This window comes from Solanum lycopersicum, chromosome 12 (genome assembly GCF_036512215.1).
Source record: "Solanum lycopersicum chromosome 12, SLM_r2.1".
NCBI lineage: Eukaryota > Viridiplantae > Streptophyta > Magnoliopsida > Solanales > Solanaceae > Solanum > Solanum lycopersicum.
The window spans coordinates 6,987,060-7,011,070 of NC_090811.1; the positions used below are offsets into that span (position 1 = coordinate 6,987,060).

The following is a 24,011-nucleotide window of genomic DNA, read 5'->3' on the forward strand; positions in this document are numbered from 1 at the left end:
ACATGGACAAAGCACATCCATTAAGTACTCCAATGATTGTCCGATCACTTGAAGTGAGTAAGGATCCATTCCGACCTCAAGAAGAGAATGAGGAACCTCTTGGTCCAGAAGTACCTTATCTTAGTGGAATTGGGGCACTTATGTATCTTGCTAATGCTACGAGACCTGACATAGCATTTTATTTTAATTTGTTAGCAAGATATAGTTCTTCCCCTACACGAAGACATTGGAATGGAGTTAAACATATATTGCGATATCTAAGGGGAACTAGTGATATGGGTCTGTTTTATACTAACAAAGATAGTGCAGATCTTGTTGGTCATGTAGATGCAGGTTATTTATCTGACCCACATAAAGCTCGATCATAAACATGCTATTTGTTCACATACGGAGGTACTGCTATATAATGGCAATCTATGAAGCAGTCTATTATCGCTACTTCTTCAAATCATGCTGAGATAATAGCCATTCATGAAGCAGGTAGAGAATGTGTATGGTTAAGATCAGTAATACATTATATCAAAGAAAGATGTGGTTTGAAGTGTGACGTCAAGATACCCACAATACTCTTTGAAGACAATGCTACATGCATAGCTCAATTATTGATGTGCGACAAATTCGTTCGAGTGATAATCCAGCAGATTTATTTACTAAATCTTTACCGGCCTCAACTCTTGAGAAGATGGTTCACAAAATTGGAATGCGGAAACTTAACCATCTGAATCGTGATTTTTATCAGGGGGAGTAAAATACGCATTGTACTCTTTTTTCCTTAGTCTAGGTTTTGTCCCACTGGGTTTTCCTAGAAAAATTTTTAATGAGGTAGCAAATAATGCGTATCAAAAGATATGTGTACTCTTTTTTCTTCACTAGAATTTTTCCCACAGGGTTTTTTTTCTAGTAAGGTTTTAAGGAGGCACAATATCTATGGACATCCAAGGGGGAGTGTTATAAATCCATTAAATAAGTGGATAGTCCATAAAGTTAGTACATGAACAACCATTCATATTCACTAGGTTACATGAACCTTTTTGGATAAGAATGTATCTATTTATTATGATACTTAATATGGTGACCTTTGGAGTGATTTCTCACTCTATAAATAGAGTTGTTCATTCACTATTTTAAGATATACATATGAAACTTACATATATTTGAATAAGAACAAAGTCTTCTCCTACATCTACTTTTCTTGTCTTCTTCTTATAATCTTGATTTTACAACAATATTATAATTTTTACACTTTTCTGACCATTTAACACTTTTCCTTAAATAAATTACACATAATTTAACTCAAATCCGAGATACACACGAAAACCCCTTAATTAGGAGTTATTAGTTTTTGTCTTTCTTCTTCAAAACGAACCTCAATAACATAACATTACGTGCATCTCTCTTCTTTTCTTTTCTTTTTTCATTTATTTTTGCTATAAAAAAATTAATTGAGAGTAGGTCCCTCAATTGAAAGGCAGCCCATTCCAGTGAGTGAACTCCAAGTATACAAACACTAGAGCATAGCAAACTAGAATTCTTTGGAACATGCTAGATGCTAATTACAATTATGATATAATAATAATAATCACATACACTAATGAAATAATGCCACATGTAATAATGAATTTTCAATTGTGTTTTAATCTTCTACTCCTATGCATAAATGAAAATCATTGAGTAAATTAAAACAAACATCTAGCAAAGTTTTAGGAAAAATAAATAATAGCAAATAAAAGAGTATACTATATGTCAAGTAGTGGAGTGATGATGATGAGTTCATTTAGCCTTAAACCCTCTCTCTTAAGTGTAGAAAAGGCATCAATAGCAAGGCCTTCAAACTCCAAATTGATAGTCAAGGCCAGTGGGGGCAAGAAGATCACTACCGATAAACCTTATGGTATGTCCTTAGTTTTACCTTATAGTATAATATGCAAAACTCATAGAAAATAATATTTACTTTATACTTGAAAAAAATAATGTTTTAGTTGATTGATTATGTGAATTTTCGATTTTTGGATTTAATTCTCTGTTTTGTAATACCTGATTGTGGCATACATTTATTGGATTAATGACCTTCATTTTCGAGTAAGTTTTGCAATTTTTAATTATAGTAGCAAGGAAGGAAAGAGAGTTTTGAATATAAATAATTTTTCTCTTCTTCTAGCTGTTAAGATATTTCTAGTTAGGATGTGATCTAGAGATTAATCGACTCTGAAATAAAGTGATAATGTGGTCCACCTTAAAAAATTCCAACTATTTGATCTTACATAAAAAAAAATAAAAAAATGTCATACTCTAGTAGTAATATACATCAACTTGGAGAGAGATTTTTGTAGTTATTGGATTGTTTTTCTTAATTTGTATGAATTTATTCTATAATTATTTTTCTTGATTTGTTTAATTTTTTCTTCAAATTAATAAGCTATTGCCAATATATGAGGTTTCTCATATTCGATATTGAATAGTATTTACTTTGCAATGTGTAAATCTTTCGTTAGATTTGTAAATTCTTGTTAATATATGAGGTCTTTCATCTCCCAACGTTAATAATTTTTATTTTATTTTTGCACTAATGAATCTTTGTAGCTAGTAATTTGACGAATTATGATAAATAGTAATTATTTTATTACCAATTTTTATTAAAATATCATGTAATAATACATTCGATGATACACAATTAATGTGTAAATTAGGAATTAATGGAGGCTTGAACTTGCAAGATGGTGTTGATGCCTCTGGCAGGAAGGCCAAGGTTTGTTCTCATCTTGACACCTTATGTCAAAAAAAAATATTACTACGAGTGTATCTGATACGAAGGAATTTTTTAAAAAAATTATGTTTAATACGTCAAATATTTTCTTTAGAAAACTCGATTTTCATGATGAATAGTTTCATTTTGTGAACATATATTGTTGCTATGTATAGGGAAAGGGTGTTTACCAATTCGTGAAGAAATATGGAGCTAATGTTGATGGATACAGGTTTCGTTAATTTGATTATTATTTCTCATTAAGGATGGAACTTTCAAATTACTGTGGAGATGTAAAATTAGTTAATTTATATATTACTTTGGATTAAAATGCAGTCCTATTTATAACCCTGATGAATGGTCCCCAAGTGGCGATGTCTATGTTGGCGGTATGACTTTTAATTATTATTATTATTTGAGTTTTATAGTTTGCGCATTATCAAATTATGCTTAGCATATTACTAGGGAAACTTATAATATTTCAAAATTAGGCTTAAGTCATATGTGGCCCCTTAAAGTTGTTCGTATAATTCATTTAGACACTTTAACAAATATTGTTTTCTATTAGACACTCTAACCTTAACAAATAAATACCTATTGAACATTTTTCTGACACTCAATCAAAAGAGAAAGTGCGTGTAATACACATGCACATGATGTGACAAAATAGCAAATCAAATAAAAACACGTGGCATTTTAATTTAAAATAATTATCAAAATAAATTTTAAATATTAATAAGTCAAAATCTTTAAGAAAAGACTTTAAATTTTTCTTTAAAAAAAAGAAAGAAATTATACAACCCCCCTTCACCCACCCCGCACTCCACCCCATACAAATCTTTCCCTTTCTTTTCTTTCTATAACAGCTCCACCTTCCACCTTCCACCATTGTTAATTCTCCATTTAGAACAAATAGATATTTAACATATATTAGGTATAAATTTATCATTTTAATATCTTTTATGTCTTCTTGCTCATTTTCATTTGAATTGATGGTGTTTTCTTAAAAGATTCTCATTCTTCCTTTGTTTATTTTGATTTCAAATTTGTATTTATTTTTTTTTTGTTTTTATGTTTCTACTTAGATTTGGGAGGAAGAAGGGGCGTAGATCAAGGTGGTTTGTGGCGGGAGAGGTGAAGAGGGAGAGAGAAGATATTTTATTAATGATCTTCATTTTTTCCGGCAAAGAAGCTGTAGATGATTTCCATTTTTTTTTATAAATAAGGCATCTTCATTTTTTTGATAAAAGATTGTGAATGGCAATCTCCATTCGGAAGTTGACAATTATTAGAATATTAAAAAAAGAAAAAGAAAACATGAAATTTGTAAAAGTAAATATAAAATAAAAAATGACCATGGATTTGTAAAGCAAAGTGGTCTCGGATGGTGAAAGAGAAGAAGATAAAAAATTGTTACTGTTAAAAAAATAATGAGAAAATTAAAGGGAAAGATTAAAAAGGAAAAGGAAAAATATTAAAATATGAACTTCACGCGTTCACCAAGATGTGAATTACACTTTCGGTGCCACTTCAGCAAAAGTGTCTAAATGAATTAAATTCGAGTTAGTAGAGGTGTTTAATCGGTATTAGGCCTAGTTAAGGTATCTAAGTGAATTATGTGGACAACTTTAAGGGGTTGTAGATGACTTAGGCCTTCAAAATTATTATGCAACATAACAATATTTGAAAAATCATAATAATTGTTGATATAGGCTTTTAATTTTGATAAACCTAATTTATTCCTATAATCCACAATACAAAGACTATATAAACAAAAAAAAAAAAATGGGAGCACAATTGTAGTTGAGAATCAGAATTCAAGACCACACCTTGAATCGAGACACATTGAAATTGAGCCTCGATTCAATAATCAAGACTGGAGACTCGATCCGTGACCCTAAGGATCCATGATCTAACTTCAATTACTTGAGACTCAATACAACTATAATCCGTAACTAGAACATGACACGTGCGTGCGTATGTGTATATGTATGCATGCATGACATCTAAGATGTGTATGTGTCATGTATGTATGTGTATACATGATAGGGTATGTATGGTAACTACCATACATATGTATGTATATGCATGTATATTATGTTTTGAAAAATAAAACATTTTCTTGTTTTCAAGCTAAATATTCTCATTCAAATTTGTTAGTAGAGGCACATTATAGTGATATTTATGAAGATTTCAGTTGATTCTTTAGATCGAACATGATAAATAATTTAGCAAATAAAATGATATATAAACATACAATAACATATTGTATTGCATTGATAATATAAATATATATATATATATATATATATATATATATATATATATATATATATCATTGTCAGTGTATATAATTTAAATTTTTATTTATTGCAGGTACCACTGGCTTAGCCCTTTGGGCAATAACGTTGGCTGGACTTCTTGCAGGAGGTGCTCTGCTAGTCTACAACACAAGTTCTTTGGCGCGTTAGATAATGAAACTGAAAAAGTAATTGAATCGAAGAATCGAATTTACTCAGATATCTATCGAAATTATTATCTCATCAGCACAAATTAAGTTGTATTGTGACTTATTCAGTAAAATATATAACTTGTTAAAAGAACTTTTGGCCTCTTAATTAATATGTATATACTATGTACCATAATTTACAAGTTGTGAATATACTTATAGACAATAAAATTCGTGTCGAGAAAATAATAATCAAGAACGAAAGATTATAGCAACAATCGATTTATTATTTCAAGTGCGAGTGTTACAATCTCTATGATTCCTCTGAATTCGCCTTTTCAAATATAAATTCAAGGAATTTAAAGTTTGATCTTGAACTTGGAATTTTTTTTCTATCTTGATCTTGATTTTGGACTTGAACTTAAACTTGAAGTTGATCTTGATCTTGGACTTGAACTTTATCTTGATCTTGACTTTCTAGTTGAATTCAAGGGCTTGGAGCTTGATCTTGAATTTAGTGGTCTTGATCTTGATTGTTCTTGAACTTGATCTTGGACTTGAACTTTATCTTGATCTTGACTTTCTAATTAAGTTCAAGGGCTTAGAGCTTGATCTTGAATCTGGTGGTCTTGATCTTAATCGCTAGATCTTGAACTTGATCTTGGACTTGAACTTGATCTTGACTTGAACTTGATCTTGATCTTGAACTTGATCTTGATCTTGAACTTTATCTTGATCTTGACTTTCTAGTTGTATTCAAGAGCTTGGAGCTTGATCTTGAATCCGGTAGTCTTGATTTTGATCGTTCTTAAACTTGTTCTTGAACTTGATCTTGATCTTGACTTTCTAGTTGAATTCAAGGGCTTGGAGCTAATCTTGAATTCAGTGGTCTCGATCTTGATCGTTCTTGAACTTGATCTTGATCTTGAACACTTGAATTCTTGAACTTGTAGAGAAATTTATGATTTTTTATCTACGAGCTTTCTCTAGCTTCTTGTTTAGAATTCTGGGTTCTTTTTTCTGAATTATGAGATCCCTATTTATACTTTTAGAATAGAGGAGTTGCGATTAGAACAGAGCTCCTTTCGGCCAATCAGATTTAAGTGAAATATCATGTGGGCTTTATGAAGCGGGCTTTAATTAAATTCATATTTATCTAAATTTAAATAATTAAATCAATTATATTAATACATGATATTTGTTTGGACTAATATATTCATTAAGTTAATATAATCCGAACAACCTTATAAATTTATATTTAATAAATCTTAAGTGACTACAAATGTTCCCTTTTTCAAGTCTTGTCGAGATATTTTATCTTCAAAGACTAGGCTTGAAGAATTTGAAGACTTCAACTTGCATACTTGGAGATTTTAAAACTTATCTTGAAACAATTTATTCATAAGGGTTTGCCCCGATTGAGTCACCACCATTTGGTGCAAGTCTGAAGTTTTATGAAAGCTTACTCATAGATTGAACTCATGTAACAGATCAAGTGTGAACATTTAAGTTTTTTGACACTCATGCAACTGAACTTAAAATATGGTTCTAAGTGCCTACGTACCTCAATGAAGAGGATCAAGTCACAACGTAGTTCTGGAGGAGTGGTGATTTTTTGTTGTGTCGTACATAGTTTATACTCTTGCGGGCCAAGAGTGACATGTAGTTTAGGCTCGTACCTTAAGGAGCATTTTAATTTGAAGATTTAGCTCAAATTTAAAGATAATGATATACAATTTAGACTCGTGTCTCAAGAAGCATTTTAACTCGATGATTTAACTCAAACTTGACTATTTAAGGGACATACAATTTAAGCTCGTGTTTCAAGGAGCATTTCAACTTGAAGATTTAACTCAAACTTGAAGATTTAAGTGACATATAGTTTAAGCTCGTGTTTCAATGAGCATTTCAACTTGAACATTTAACTCTAACTTAAAGATTTAAGAGACATACACTTTAAGTTTGTATTTCAAGGAGCATTTCAACTTGAAGATTTAACTCAAATTTGAAAATTTAAGTGACACACAGTTTAAGCTCGCGTTTCAAGGAGCATTTCAACTTGAAGATTTAACTCAAACTTGAAAATTTAAGTGACATGCAGTTTAAGCTCGTGTTCAAGGAGCATTTCAACTTGAAGATTTAACTCTAACTTGAAGATTTAAGTGACATACAGTTTAAGCTCGTGTTTCAATGAGTATTTCAACTTGAAAATTTAAGTGACCTACAGTTTAAGCTCGTGTTTCAAGGAGCATTTCAACTTGAAGATTTAACTCTAACTTGAAGATTTAAGTGACATACAATTTAAGCTTGTGTTTCAAGGAGCATTTCAACTTGAAGATTTAAGTGACATACCGTTTAAGCTCGTATTTCAATGAGCATTTCAACTTAAAGATTTAACTCTGACTTGAAGATTTAAGTGACTTACAATTTAAGCTCGTGTTTTTAAGGAGCATTTCAACTTGAAAATTTAAGTGACATGCAGTTTAAGCTCGTGTTTCAAAGAGCTTTGTAACTTGAAGTTTAAGCTCATGCGTTAAGGAGCGTCTAGATATAAATTGACTCTTCAATGTCATCTTCGAATGCAGACTTGCCCCCACTTTAGAGTTCTTTTGTATCTTCGTCTTCATGAGGTCCATAGACAGGAGATTGTTGATCTTCTCTTAAAGTCATGCTTAATTCCATGTCATGTGCACGATTTGCCAACTCTTCAAATGTATTGGGCTTTAATTCTTGCAAAATATAGTGAAGACCCCAATTCATACCTTGGATGCACATTTCAATGCTAGAAATTTCACTAAGGCGACTTTGCAATTGAGGCTCAGACTTCTCCAGCGATTGATGAAGTCAACAACTAGCTCATCTTCACCTTGACGAGCCTTTGTAAGTTCCATCTTACTAATGACACGCCTTGTGCTATAGAAACGATTAAGGAACTCTTGCTCTAATCGCTCCCAACTATCTATATAGAATTAGGTTCACCAATCAAATGCATTTTCTCTGAGAGATCAAACGAACTCTTTAACAAGATAATCACCATACGTCCCAGCAGCATTGCAATTCTCGATAAAGTGCGTTATATGTTGTTTGGGATTTCCATTGCCATCAAATTGTTAAAACTTGGGAGGTTGATAACCCTCATACATTTTCAAGTTATCAATCCTTTGTATATATGACTTTGCATATATGGGAGAAAATTTGGATGAAGAATCAGATTTGTCTTCGATTGTCTTTATGATAAAGTTCTTTAACTGATCAGTTGGAATCAAACCTTCATCTGAGATATGAATCTCTTTTATCTTTGTTTGCTTTACGCAAGATACTTCTTTGAGTTGAATTTTAGAAAGCTTCAAAGGTGACTAACTTGTTCTTCTTTCAATCAAGTTTTTTATCTTAATTGTTAGCTTTGAAACTTTAGCATCTTGTTCGTGTGCGCACTTTGCCAGCCCTTCAATTGCTTTAGTTATGCTTGCTAGTTGTTCTTCTATAGTGGAAGACATTTTGATATTCTTTGATGCTTGAAAAGTTGAGATGAGAGGTAGAGATTGTCCCACTGGGCGTGCCAAAATTTGTAGACACTAAAAATTTGCGTCGAGAAAACAATAACCAAGAACGAAATATTTTAGCAACACTCGATTTATTATTTCAAGTGTGAGTTTTACAATCTCTATGATTCCTCTAAATTCGCCTTTTCAATAAATTCAAGGGATTTAAGGTTTGATCTTGAACTTGGATTTATCTCTATCTTGATCTTGATCTTGATCTTGGACTTGAACGCTAACTTGGACTTGATCTTGATCTTGGACTTGAACTTTTCTTCTTGATCTTGACTTTCTAGTTGAATTCAAGGGCTTGGAGCTTGATCTTGAATCCAGTGGTCTTGATCTTGATTGTTCTTGAACTTAATTTTCGACTTGGACTTGGACTTGGACTTGATCTTGACTTGAACTTTATCTTGATCATGACTTTCTAGTTGAACTCAAGGGCTTGATCCTGAATTCGGGGGTCTTGATCTTGATCGTTCTTGAACTTGAACTTTATCTTGATCTTGACTTTCTAGTTGAATTCAAGGACTTCCAGCTTGATCTTGAATTTAGTGGTCTTGATCTTGATCATTTTGAACTTGATCTTGGATTTGAACTTTATCTTGATCTTGACTTTCTAATTGAATTCAAGGGCTTGGAGCTTGATCTTGAATCCGGTGGTCTTGATCTTGATTGTTCTTGAACTTAATTTTCGACTTGAACTTGGACTTGGACTTGGACTTGGACTTGATCTTGACTTGAACTTTATCTTGATCTTGACTTTCTAGTTGAACTCAAGGGCTTGATCCTGAATTCGGTGGTCTTGATCTTGATCGTTCTTGAACTTGAACTTTATCTTGATCTTGACTTTCTAGTTGAATTCAAGGACTTCGAGCTTGATCTTGAATTTAGTGGTCTTGATCTTGATCATTTTGAACTTGATCTTGGATTTGAACTTTATCTTGATCTTGACTTTCTAATTGAATTCAAGGGCTTGGAGCTTGATCTTGAATCCGGTGATTTTGATCTTGATCGTTCTTGAACTTGATTTTGGACTTGAACTTTATCTTGACTTGAACTTTATCATGATCTTGACTTTTTAGTTGAATTCAAGGGCTTGGAGCTTGATCTTGAATCCGGTAGTCTTGATCTTGATTTTTCTTGAACTTGATCTTGGACTTGAGACTTGAGTTGATCTTGATTTTGACTTTCTAGTTTAATTCAAGGGCTTGAAGCTAATCTTGAATTCAGTGGTCTTGATCTTGATCTTGAACACTTGAATTTTTGAATTCTTGAACTTGTAGAGAAATTTATAATTTTTGATCTACGAGTTTTCTCTAGCTTCTTGTTTAGAATTATTGGTTTTCTTTTCTGAATTATGAGACCCCTATTGATAGCTTTAGGATAGTGGAGTTGCGATTGGAACAAGACTCCCTTCGAACAATCAGATTTAAGTGAAATATCATATGGGCTTTATAGAGCGGGTTTTAATTAAATTCATATTTATCTAAATTTAAATAATTAAATCAATTATATTAGTCCATAATATTTATTTGGACTAATATATTCATTAATTTAATATAATCCGAACAACTTTATAAATTTATATTTAATAAATTTTAAGTGATTACGATACTATTATAACATTTTGCTTCTATTACCTTTAAAACAATTGACAACTAAAAGTAGCATCATAATTCATACGTGATCAATAAAGCCATAGGAAATAAAAAGATTCTCTAATTTTTAATCTCATAAATAATTAATTACATGTTTTACTTGTTAAATTTCTAAAGAATTTAATGTCGAAAAATATATAGTTCAAATTTTGAAAAAAGTACTCAATTAGATTGTAAAAAGACTATTGTATGATTTGAAGTAACTTGAACACATGCGATACAAGCATCTTAGTGACTGCTTTTTAAAAACTTATAAAAATGATGTAATTTGTCCATTTGTTTTTACAAAAAAAAATAAAAAATAATAAACATTGAAGTTTGTCATACTTGTTGTTTATGTTGATGGCTTAAACCTTATTGGCACTAAAGGTAAGTGATTATTTAAAGAATGAAATTGACAAAAGAAAAATCTTGAAAGGGCATAATTGAGAAATTGGCAAATCGTATATGTTCATCAATCTGCGTAGACAAAAAAGTGTTGAAAAGATTTTATATGAATGATGCACATTCATTAAGTATTCTCATGATTGTTCAATCACTTGATGTGAATAAGAATTTATTCTGACCTCAATGACAAAATTGTTTATCTTGAAGTACCATATATCCTAGTGCAATTCATGCACTACTGTATCTTACTAACATTACAAACCACAATAATTTGTAAGCAAGATATAGTGGTTCAAACTCTTCTCCACTTAAATACCAGGCTTTCATCCATACTGTGGTTCAAACTCGTAACATGTACCTAACCAATACACCAAGGCACTATACTCTTGCCACTAAAGCAAAGCCCCAGGCGCTATTTTACGTACTGAGGATTTTATCTTCTGTTAAAACTATCTTCCCTGGCTGTATTTGATATTAGTCATAACTTCTCTAGTATGAATATCTCAGGCTCAAGGCAAAACATTACCTCTCAAAAGGCAATGAATTGAGCTTTAGCTCAACAATTTGCACCTTGAAACTGAATACCTGTCCTTGGATCAATTTCACAGGGAATAACTAGACTTCCCTCATATTCAACTTCTTGAATATTTTCTTATAGCATAAGCTGGAACGGGGTACCCACCATCAACTGTTCCAAAGCTTCAACATTCATTCACATAATTATCAAACATTGGGAACTTATAACAAATTCCTCCCCATATCCTCCAAAACTAGAAGCTGAATGTTTTCTCTAGTTGAACACTGTACAAAGTTATACTAAAAAATCCCTCAGAAAATAGGACTATCATGGATGAGAAAACAGCATACGATAAAACTCCAGATTAAAAAGAAAACTAGAACATATTACAGCAACAGCCTACTTCACAACTTTGTCTGAAGCAGCACAGTACCAACAGGGATGACCACATCCATGTCTAAAGAGAATGAAGTTTCTTGCTCTCCGACCAGAATATTACAGATGATCCGACTCCATGTCCTGCAACTCCAACAATGATTTGTCATAAACACCACATGTGCCAAGGAAAGCAATCCATGAACCAGCGCGTTTTGACATACCTCATGACAATCTTCAAGGGAACATCAAATACCTGATATCAATCTCCAATAAAAGTCATGTACCACCACTTGCCCCACTTTGGCTACCAACACCTAGCACAGGCATGGACCTATGTGCAAATTCTAACAGGACCTTTCTCTGTTGTTCACTAGTGTGAGGAAGACTCGCACGCAAAAGTTCAACAGGCATCTCCCTACTAATAGCTTTGGCTGCATCAGATCCACTAACAGCCACATCCGGTGGGCCTTGTGTCAAGAAACATTGCATTACAGTGTCGTATTTGCTGAAACAGTATTTCGTGAGTAACCCAAAAAATGCATCAAACGAGGCCTGCCAGAATGCCCTATTAGGCATGCTGCACTTGCCAGCTGCATGGGGATCTCTTAAGAGCTCAGTCGCCCTCTCAAGAATAGATTTTAGAACAACAGATGCCCCATCTCCAGCAGGGCTTCCAACAGGACGGAGCGGAGGAGGCTCTGCTGAACAAACCACTGATGCAAGACAAGCAGCGAGTGCTTTGAGCTCCATTTCACAAATACAAAGCGACACGGTCCTTCCAAGGTTCACAGTAGTCTCGGTTGCACCGTGATCACTTGGAATCCCACCAAACAAGAACCTTAGATGACGGAAAATAGCCATGCAAACCACCCTGGTCAGTTCACTTCCAGGGAAAAGAAGCTGAAGGTACCGTACTAGCAGTTTCCGGCCCTTGGGAAGTGAGACGATCCTCAAGAAGACAACATCATCTTTAGCAGCCAAATTCACAGTGTGGACACTTTTGCCAAGAGGGTCAACTAGCTGAAGTGATGAGGCCAAATCCTCAAGCAGAACCTGCCGCCTGCGTTTCAACTGATCTCCTCCATCTGGAAGCTGGTTAAACTGTAGGAACCGGTCAATATCATCAACATCGAGAAGAAGACTAAGTCCATCCTCAATAGTCACCCTAGCTGCTAGCATTGGCTCTTGCTCCAGGGGTTTCTCAGACATTTTCTGTTCAATGCATCCAGTAGCACATGATTTTGGTGGATCAACTTCAAGAAGCGGTCGGGGCCTGCGAATAGAAGAGAAAGCAACTCTTCCAAGAGCATCAACCTGGAGAAAAGGATGTGGATCAGTATTAGCACGACTTCGAGCACTACCATCCCTCAAATTATTTGGGCAGAAATGGTGCTTCAACTTTGCACCAGCAGACTTTTTGGCCAGACAAGCTTGGTGATAATAATCATCAACATAAGGATCATTGCTATGGGTAGCAGCCAGCTGTGCTCTAAGAATATTCTCTAATTCATCTGTTGACATGTACTTGGATCTAAATCTTGTCCATGCGCTAACATTTCTCTGGCTACTGATATCAAAGCCTAGTTGAGGGTAATGCATGCCCTGTCTGCCTCTCAGCATTAGTTTTGCCTTTTGATCTCTTAAATCAGCCAACCCAAGCATATCAAAATTGTTCATCATCTGCGAGGGTGGAGACATATGGTGATTAATAAGTTGAGATTGCAACCCTGGCAAACGGCCATAGGGTGGACGCAAGGGGTGCTGTTGGCCAGGTTGCTGGGGTAGCTGCAGCCCCCCATGTGGTGTTGCGAAACCATTTTGGCGATGTGACTGCTGGGGCATCATATTACTGGTCATGCTTGATTGCTCCCCTGGATATAAAGTAGACTGCTTCAACCATTGGCTTGGAATTTGATTATGAAGGGGAAGCCCAGCAGGCGTGCCCTGAGCAAACTTTCCACCATACTGCGGGCCAAGATGCGAGGCAGCTAATTGATTTGCAGTGTTTAAGAAGGGAGAAAAGTTCGGAGAGGAAACTGGCATTTGCTGTCCACCGGGATGATTTGGACCATTTGGGTTCCGTAACTGGTTATTTGTGGAGGCTTGTGGATGCCTTGCACTAGGAGGGAATGAAGGGAAAGGCAATTCTGGGATGAGTCCTGGTTCACTGGAGTAGTGTTGGTTCAGGGTTTGCTGCTGATATTCATGTTGCTGTTGTTGCTCAGGGTATGAGGAAGTCCTGTACAAAGTATTTGATTCCAAAAGGTGAGCAGCAGAAGAATATGGCACTGATGGCCATCTTTTGCTGTCATTGATTTCACCCCCATCAAGAGCTTTCCGGTCAATCCAACTACGAAATTCTGCATCTTGTGACCACTCAACAGCTGATGAGCCTGAAACATTGATCATATGGAAAAGATATACCTTCAGTTAATTAAATGACCAAAAATGAATTAAAATAAGGCACGATGTTCAACTTTATAATGGTTAGAGAACTATAACATACTAACTACATCTTTACCGAGAAAGGTAAAAGCAAAAAACTCATATTGTGACCCATGATAACCAAGTGATACATGTAAAGTGAAGTCACCGAGTTTTAATTTCAACACATTACCAAACATACTCTAGTTCCCAGTCAAGGTGTTCGGCATATTTGCTACTCAATCTATTTATCATAAAGGCACTACTACTAAAACGCTAAAAGTTGAACTAAAATATCCTAGAACTATTGATAGACTTTTATACCCTTTATAAAGTTAAAAAATTTCCTTTTAAGAAGCAATTAAATGATGGTTGCAATTGTAATATTCAAAATCTTAAATTAATATTGATATTTTGCTGAAATTGTAAAATTTGAATCCTAAAGTTTTAGGGCGGATGAGCTGATGTTTTATTCCTATCTTTGTTACAATTGAACGCTAAAAACACATTACCTATATATCTCACCAGCTAAGAGTTTTACATATTCAGAGCCTTCTTAGATATTCGTAGATTGAAATGGATTGTTTTTATGTCCAACATTTAGCTTCGAAAGAATGTATATCACAGACCAACTAACTGATCATTTTTATCAATTTAGAAAGCCATAAGAATTTAAATTGACTTAACCTTTAAATTTAGGAATAATTTGATTTACCCTTCAAAAATCAAATTCTTTTTCCAAATAACTAAATTCCTATTTGCTAAAATTGTAATGTTTAAGGCTTCGCTCAATATAAAGGATATTGGCGTAACAAAAATTATACTTACAACTTTATAATTGTGTGCGGCTGAATCGTGCTCTAAATATGTAGGATACTAAATTCCACTAAAATTATACTTACAAAATTTGTAATTATGTAATTGAATAACTCGTGTTCACAGTGAAAATGTTTTTCTAAATAAGACTCAATTTGTATAGGAATAGAATGAGCGTTTTACATAAACCTTATTTGTATAAAATTTGCTTCATAATATTGATGTATTCCTTTATGCCTAGATGACCGCATGGCTTTCCACTACTAAGTTGCTCAAACTCGGGTACAAGTGCCTGATACGGGTGGAAATCTAGAGGTCTAATCCCTCATAGTTTAAATTCTAAGATTCGGGGGTACAGATACGAGTGCAGAGATTCGGCTAAAAACAATTCATATATCGACAACTAGAGTTGTAAAAATGTCTAAATTATGAGACATTATATGGAAAATTTCCAAAATATTTTGAGGAGAAAATATTGATTAAGAGGAGAAACCCAAACAGGGATAAAAGGAGAAAATATAGATCAAGAGGAAAATCCAAGACAAAGAATAAAAGAAAAGGACGAACATAGAAATTTATAGATACAAGGTATTCTATAAGCTTTTAAGTTACCATTTTCAAAAAAAAAAAAAGGTATTCTATAAGCTTCTGAGAAAGTAAGGTATTCCATTTTCTTCAATTTCACTTTACTTTTGATTCGTCCGAATTTCTCATCAGTTTTGGTCAAAGTACCCAAAGGTGCAGGCACCAAAAGAAAAATCCGAGCAACTTGATTCCGAGCAACTTGATTCCACCATACTATTTGGTATGTTGCTATGTGTCCTTTCAAGCATTAAGCATAGCTATGAATCTTCGTCAACATTGTTCGATAGGACTAATTTAGTTCTAACACACTAGATCCATATTAGGTCAACTTAATTTAATAATTAGAGGTTCTTAATACAAGGTTGTTTCTTCTTTTATTGTAAAAGTGAGTTTAGTCACATCCTTTTTCAAGGTTCTTTTCATAATTTGAAAAAATGGGTTTGTTTACTATGTGGGTTTCATATTGTTAAGAAGTCCCACATCGTTAGAGGGATGAAAAATTGGTCACCTTGGACAAACCTCCCCTCGTAAGTTAGCTTTTTGGGTAGTCAGGCTTAGGTGTCATATCTTTACATAGTATCTGAGTCAGGCCCATCCCATTTTGTTGTTCACTGATGTTGGGCCCCCACTGTAAATGTTCACGCTCCAGTCGAGGTCTGAATGTTCAAGGGAGTGTTAAGAAGTCCCACGTCAGTAGAGGGATGGGAAATTGGTCTCATTATACGAGTATAACAAACACGTTAATGACCTAGCTTTTGGGGTTGAATTAGGCCCAAGTGTCATATCTTTCCACTATCATATTTTATAAAAATACATGTTCGAATAGAAACAAACTATTCGGCATTCATAGTTCGTCGTGAGGCAGCACATTCCACCCATGGACTATTAACGTAGTTTCTCTTCCCAATTAGGGACTTGAGGTTATTGGAGCAAAAAAGTTATTCATGGGATTATGAGTGGACAATTAACAGATATGTTCTTTTTTTCTTTACAATATTCTCATGTGAAACAGAACTGACTAGCAACTTATTTACACTCGCCTTTTTGGCCATTTTTATCTCCTTCATGGTTATCTTGCTAAGTTATATTATTTCATGTCACTCTTTTGACTAATAGTTGTAACAAGGATGACTTTAAAGGAACCAAATTTGGGGAAGTAGATTAGTCCATATCAAACTTACCTAAATTCTCTTTCTACGCATATATCTGCTTGATTTGGAGACTGCCACGTAAATGTGTGAACCTTCTACAAAATCATAGTATTATTAAATTTCTTCAATTGTTTATTATAATAATAAAGATTAGGACTTTTAGTCAAGACTTTATGTATCTTTCTTAAAATTACCAAGGCATATAGGGAATGTTTTTCTACTAAGAAAACGATTTCATTCATTCTTGGTAACTAATTTTATTTTACATTAAAAAATTGAAAAGTTTTGAATAAAAATTTAGGTCAACCTCTATTTTATTTGGTTTTTCTTTATTGTTTTTTAATTATGAATACTTTTAAATTGATTTATGGTACTTTTAACTATGTGATGGTGTTTGACTTAGCACGAAGTTTAAGAAATAAAAGAAGACTTTGAAACATGAACTAAAATAAGTCATAGATGTTTGTGTGGTTATAAACCATCTCATTAAAGGTAGAATAGATATTTTAAAGTAAAACTTTTACTAAATATAGAAAGGTGTCATTGTTTTTAGAACAGACAGAGAAAGGAGAGAGTGTCATATAAAAAGGAATAAGAGGGGGTAATTGTTTTTTAGCATTAGATCACAATTATTGATCTACCGTAAGTTGTACGGACTCTTCACTTCCGATGCCACACCCGTGTCAAATTCTCCAAAAATACACTAGTTTTGGCGAATATGGCACACATCCCTTGACAGTATTGAAGAGTCCGATCAACATAGGAACTACCCGACATTGATCTAATTTTATATAGAAACGATTGAAGTAAATGTAACTCCAATTCTAGTCATCACTATTTTCTTTTACTCATACTATGTAGTCAAGTGTAGTCGTACATTTATATAGAATAGCCAAGGGATCAACTACTTCTTCTCATCCTCTCTTTATTTAGTAGTAGTATTTTGTATTTTTAATGTAGTATCTTATTATTCAATTTTCACTACTACCTGATAAATCCATTTGTTCGGATTTTTTAAACGGGTACCTTTGTCTATATATGTTAGAATCCGAATCTTATAAGAGTTGTAGTAGCCCTATATTTACAGAGTACTACCTACATCTATGATTATGTGATTATATGTCTATAATGAGTCCAAAACATCAATAATAGAGATATTACACAAAAAACACAATAGCAAGATGCAATTAAGCTTAATATGTTGCATATTGTTCTCTATGTTCTCAAAACACCTAGAATTCCTCTCCTTCTATATTGTCCACCAAATGTTTGTTGGTACCATCTTCCACCTGCCTCTATTCTTGGCCAACAACCCAGCTTGTTCCACAGTAACTTCCCCAAGTATGCTCCATGTTATATCTCCGAGGTTCAAAAACAATCTCCATAGTTTTCCTGTGATTCTACAATTTAGGAATAGATGATTCACAGCCTCTGTCTGCTCCCCACACAAGAAGCACCTGGGGCTTAAAATTATCCCTCTTTTCATTAGGTCTCTTAGGTAAGAACTGCCTCATTTGCCAGAAGCTACACAAAGCAGCTACTTTATATGGTATTTGGTTTTCAAATGTTCTTCCATGGCCAACTACTTGGTTGTTGGTTGTGGTTCATTTCCTGTGCCTTTCTCATCTCCCTTTTATCGTAGTTCATCTTCATTGGTTCCCAACCACTGAATTACTCAATCTTGTTGATGAAATTTCCCAATCATTGAATTGCCTTTTGAAATTGAATTGCCTTCATTTGTTTGATTTATCTTGATATTTCCTTTCTATCATGTTTGTCTACACTTCTTTTGGGTTGAGAGTAATCAGAACAATTTCCCTACCTCATAAGGGTAGGAGATAAAGTATGTGCACACCTTACCCATCCTCAACCCCTTTTTCTGAGAATACACTAGCATGTTTTTTTGTTTCCCACCTTGTGCTTGACACCTGCATTGGAGCCCGACTAAATACGAATTTGCGTCAAAAAACCCAACATTGGGGGTATAATGCTCCCTAAAGGTGACTTTGTGCTTGAGGAGACTCGAACCCAAGACCTCTGGTGGTGGTGAAGGAGGTGGTGGTGTTGCATAAGAAACAAGAAATATTTCAAATTACATAATTTTTCTTTCTTATAAAATGTTTGGTTAATATATAAGATCAACAAGTAAGATATTACTTTGGATTATATTTTATACCAATTATCGTGGGGGGTAAACGTGTAGTGCACATGAAATATGGAGTAGTGGAACTAAAGAGCTACAATCCCTAACATCACAAAGCAAAATCCAAATAGATAATAGATAACGGACAAGAACCTCTAAGGAAAAACATATGCCAAATTAGGCTCAAGTCGAATAAATACGAATGTTCTTATGCATATAACAATTTCGGATCACTTAGCCCATCTATTTCGTTTCTGAAGGCTCCAAGATAAAAGATACAAGCAAAATATGTCAAGAAAGAAAGAAGAATAGTATTTGGGCATTGCTTTCAAATTTATATAGCTTTTATAACAACAAAATTGGATATATTCCAGAAGTAATCCAAAAAATATCCATACAGTATACTTACTCTCTCTGTATTCCCGATCACCAATAAATCCTGGCCTTATGGCACCACCATCATCCTTGTTAAACTGTGAAAGAAGGTGATCAAGTAAGATATTGATAATAAGCAATACAACAGTTTGTAGGACTTAAGATGACAAGCTATCATGAAAGCAGAGTGGAGGCATGTCATGAAAGTACTTTCATGTTCATGTTGACCTAATGTTTTCTTGACATCTACTAGAACTTCATCACATTATGGTAGCTTGTCATCTTTTTTTGAGGGAAAAAAAAAAAGAAAAGATGACAAGCTACCATAATGCGATGAACTTCCAGCAATGTCAAGAAAACATCAAGTCAACATGAACAGAAAAGTACTTCCACGAAATGTCTCCACTCTTGTTTTACCAGAATCAGATCAATGACTAAGTTTGATTAAGTAAAAGTGCACTACAAGATGTTGTGGTACCATCAAATCACTTAATGAAGGGTCACCATGAACTTAATCAACCGGATTTCTAATAAGCAAAATGCAAAGACAACAATGCACGATACCAACTCTCAAAAACATATTTTCAAACAGACAAACACCAAATTTGAATGCATTGTTTGTAAGGAATTGATCACAGGGTTATAAAAACTAGGTGCATCAGCTTTTTTTTTTCTTTCCCCCTCATTGATTTCTAGAAAGCTACATGAGGGACAACGAGAATGCAATCAACTAATGGCTAAAAATGATGGGCACATCTCATGTTGGAAATGGATATCCAAAGAGAAAGGAGCTCAAAAGCAGTTTTCCCAGGAAAGGATAAGGGTAAACTGGAGTTCTAACATTTTGAGAAAAATCCAACACTTGTTGTCATACAAGACTGTTAAGTCTGAAATTTCATCCTTAAATATACTGTATTTAAAAGGAAAATGATCTTGTTCTGTACTATAAAGTTGCAGCAGACTCGGGCATCCGTAACTATGAACTTGCAGAAATCATTGCTACGTGGACAAAAGATTGTAAGGTCCTACTCAGAAGGCAATGTATAGGGGTGGGCATTCGGTATTTCGGTTCGGTTCGATTTTTTTTCGGTTTTCGGTTTTTTAAAATTACGTACCGAATACCGAACCGAAATATTTCGATTCGATTCGGTTTTTGTTAATTCGGTTTGATTTTTATTAATTCGGTTCGATTTTTTATTTCGATTTTTTAATGGGCCTGCACCTGGGTTGGCTGGTGGCTGGCTGCTGCTACCTGCTGTCGCGGCTCGCGGGCGGCTGCTGACCTGCTGGCTGCTGCGACTGGCTGCTACTGCTCGAGGACGGCGGCTGGCGGCGCTGCTACTGGTGGCGGTGGACGCCGGCTGGAATAAAAGAGGAAGAGGAGAAAAGAAGGCAGAAGTTGTGCTGAAGAGTGAAGAGGAGAGGATGAAGTTGAAGAGAGAGGAAGAGGATGAAGTTGAAGAGAGAGGATGAAGTTGAAGAAGTTGTGCTGAAGAGTGAAGAGAATAGGGTATTAGGGATTTAGGGTTTTTTATTTTTTTTAAAAAAATTATTTAATATTAATAATTATTAAATATAATATAATTTATAAATTAAAATATAATATTTCGGTTTAAACCGAAATACCGAATTCCAAAGTAATACGTACCGAAAACCGAACCGAAATACCGAAAATACAAAAAAATAAACCGAATACCGAACCGAAAACCGAAAAAAATTTCGGTTTCGGTTCGGTGTTTCGGTTTTCCGGTGTTTATGCCCACCCCTAGCAATGTAGACCAAAGAAAGTACTAACAATCCTGTGAAGCTTGAACATTCTGGAGAACAGGGTACATAAATTAAACATTATCTAGAACTCCCAAATTCATGGTGCTTGGAAAAATCATGGAAGCTAAGTCATCTCAGTTATTCCTCACAAAGATATAGCACACTAAGAATAACAAAAATGTTTTGCATTGCACCAAGACACTTTAGAAAGAATTACCTTGGAAAATGTGTTGTTAAGGTCATCAATCTCAGATAAAGATCCAAAAGCTCCACCCTACAAGTGAGAAATTGTTTAGAGGCAAAACTTAGCACTCAACTACTAAGAACTAAAAGTACAACTGAAGTACACATTCATTCAACACATAAAGAAACCAACCCATGATTTTGAAATGTAATAGTATGCACGACACCTAAAGTTGCAAATATGCAAGACTATTAACATTGTTATCTGCTTCAATTTCTCATCAAAGAAGTTTTCGAACACTTCAAAGTCCGTAATAACCTTCTTATTCCCCATAAAGATATACTCAAAAAGGCAACGATTACCACAATCAACTTATCAATAAAGGAAAAAACTCACACGATCAATCAAATGAGTGATTAACAGCCCGTTGACTCGGCCCTAATATCTCCAAAACTCTAAAGACTTTGTCTGAATAAACAGAAAGAATGCAACAAACACCAAAAGCACGGGAACATATACCTCAATGCCAAACTAGTTGGGACCCTTACGGCAAAATGCCACAACAAAAATATATTTTTCTAAAGAAAGATCTCGTCTAAACTATTTAAAAGGAAAAAAACTATGCTATAACCGACTTTCTGGAGGAGATTCTAACATGATTGGAAATATGATCAAAACCATGACAATCTAAACTTAGCATACAAATCTTAAAGAATTCCTCCCACATGTTTGGTAGCTAAGTAATTAATGCTTATCTAAAAGAATCCACACCAAGAAATTAGCTTCAGAGGTAACCAAATTTCTTAGCATAAAAGTATCTAAACATCAATTTAAAAACAAGCCTAAGACGAGGATCTACTAGGGAAAAAAAACTAAAACAACTTCCACCAATGAATGCACAGGTGAGAGAGAGGAAAAGCAAACCTAAGAGTCTATCTATTTAGTAGAAGCTTACACAAATTAAACATTCTAAATAGGAGTAGTAAAAATAAAGCAGCGTCTAGAAAGAAGCTATTAAGCAAAATCAGAAGAAAATTGAAGGTATGTACACAAAGTTGTTTTGATATTTGACACACCATTCACCAACAGAGGTACGATTAAAAAAGGAATCTTTTTTTGAAGGGATAAAAACAACAATTAAAAAAGGAATCTAAACACATTGATGCAAAAAGCCAAAAGCAACCTCTTCTCGGCCTAATTGATACTCTTCATCATCAAACCCAACCGGAGGAAAACTATCATCCTCTTCATCTTCCAATCCACCCAGTTCAACTTCTTCAACAACATCATTACCAAAGAATGCATACTGCGAAGCATCAAATTTTTCTTCTGCAGCACCAAAAGGAAGTCAAACTTTATAATCAACCATCAACAGTAGCAAGCAAATCCATCATAAAAAATTTCATTTGACACGTAACCAATGCAGAGTAACAAAACACGACATGGACCTCAAACTATCTGCATCACAAGATTACATAGGAATCCTACACCAAGAATGAACAGTAAATCATAAATCCTAGAGAAACCATCACAGTAGAACAATTAGTATGGTAATAAAATAACTCAACATACATTCTCAAAATTTAAACATTTTAAGAAACACCCAATGGATTGTGGCATTGCATCAATGAAGCTGAATTAAACACCAGCAAGAACACTAGGTAATTTGTTCACATATGCATCACAAGTTTACATAGGAATCCTACACCATGAACCCCAAAGAAACAAGTCCATTTAAACAGTGAAGCATAAATCCCAGATACTAACAACAAAATCTCAAAATTCAAATATTTTTAAGGAACACCCAAATAATTGTGGCATTGCATCAATGAAGCTGGATAGAATACAGGGCCCCAATCTCAGCACAAGCAAGAAAACTAAGCAATCCAGTCAAATTAGGGTGGCCCAACACCACCATTTCTAATTTTTAAAAAATCAAACTAGGTTTTTGTTTTTTACTTCATGAATTTCATTTGATAAGAACAATCTACAAGTAAACTCAACAAAGCAAACAAAGATCTAAAAATAGCAAATTTTAACCTGCAGGTCGGTCGTCACCGAATTCCATAAAACTCCTACTACTCCCACCACCGCCTTCAAATCCGTCCATATATAAAACAATCAATCAATCTGGGAAAATTTTTCCTTTCTTCTATAAATTAAAGCAAGTTGAAATCAATGTATAGTGCACCAAAAACTTGAAATCAAAAAAGAGGAACTATTTGATCTATCCCATTAGAGAGTTGAAAATTCAATCTGAGAAAAGTCAAACCTAAAATCTAGAGAAAAGAAGATGGGAGAGAAAGAGAAGTTCTAGGGTTTCTAAGAATTGGGGAAATTTTTCATTGGAAGAGAAGAGGAGAGAAATTTTTTCTGTTGAGATTTTTGGTGTGAGGCATCTGGGCTTGGGGATAACAAAGTTGTAACGCCTTTGGCCTTTGCCTTCTTTTGTTTTTTTATTTAACTATTTTTAATTACAAGTGTCAAATTATTTTTTTAAAAAAAATTAATAAAATTTTATTTACAAGTGTCAAATTTTATTTATTCACTTAAAAATAAATAATTTTTATACTAAAAATGTCTTATGTAAAAATTTTCTTTAAAAGGATGTGGAGGAACTTTTAAAAAAAAAAAAAAGAAAGGAAGTTTCAAAAAGGAATTTGACTTTTTATTTTTGACTATCTTAATTAGGAAAATTTTTTAGAGCAATGAAAAGTTAATATGGATTAAGTAGCTTAAATTTTGATATAAAAAATAAATAAAACAAATTACTGAACAAACACGAATTAATACATGTCTATAGAATTATTATTATTTATTTCTATTATAAAAAAAAGTTCTAATACTTGTATTTATTTTGATTTGGATATTAATAGGTAAGAAAATGCATTT

General features: G+C 33.9%; 2 protein-coding genes across 4 annotated transcripts; one reads left to right on the top strand and one right to left on the bottom strand.

The window, feature by feature from the left end:
• The first annotated feature begins 572 nt into the window (after nt 1–572).
• LOC101252753 (photosystem II 10 kDa polypeptide, chloroplastic) lies at nt 573–5,346 on the top strand. Of its 2 annotated transcripts, none has more exons than XM_010315665.4 (5): nt 573–1,891; nt 2,688–2,746; nt 2,920–2,975; nt 3,080–3,132; nt 3,829–3,992. In XM_010315665.4, the coding sequence occupies exons 1-5, from the start codon at nt 1,741–1,743 to the stop codon at nt 3,879–3,881; spliced, it is 372 nt and encodes a 123-aa protein (XP_010313967.1). In that variant the 5' UTR covers nt 573–1,740; the 3' UTR covers nt 3,882–3,992. The 2 variants fall into 2 exon arrangements, with proteins under 2 accessions (XP_010313967.1, XP_004251952.1); XM_004251904.5 differs by lacking the exon at nt 3,829–3,992 and adding an exon at nt 5,120–5,346 and having other exon boundaries at nt 1,179–1,891.
• A 6,122-nt stretch (nt 5,347–11,468) lies between these two features.
• On the bottom strand, nt 11,469–23,552 carry LOC101253667 (protein PAT1 homolog). Of its 2 annotated transcripts, XR_738744.3 has the most exons (6): nt 23,160–23,552; nt 22,303–22,448; nt 21,153–21,209; nt 19,203–19,266; nt 11,896–14,067; nt 11,469–11,815 (listed from the first exon to the last, which is right to left on the bottom strand). XR_738744.3 is itself a non-coding variant. In XM_004251908.4 (5 exons), the coding sequence occupies exons 1-5, from the start codon at nt 23,227–23,229 to the stop codon at nt 11,951–11,953; spliced, it is 2,454 nt and encodes an 817-aa protein (XP_004251956.2). In that variant the 5' UTR covers nt 23,230–23,552; the 3' UTR covers nt 11,469–11,950. The 2 variants fall into 2 exon arrangements, 1 of the variants encoding a protein (XP_004251956.2); XM_004251908.4 differs by having other exon boundaries at nt 11,469–14,067.
• Between the last annotated feature and the right edge of the window lie 459 nt (nt 23,553–24,011).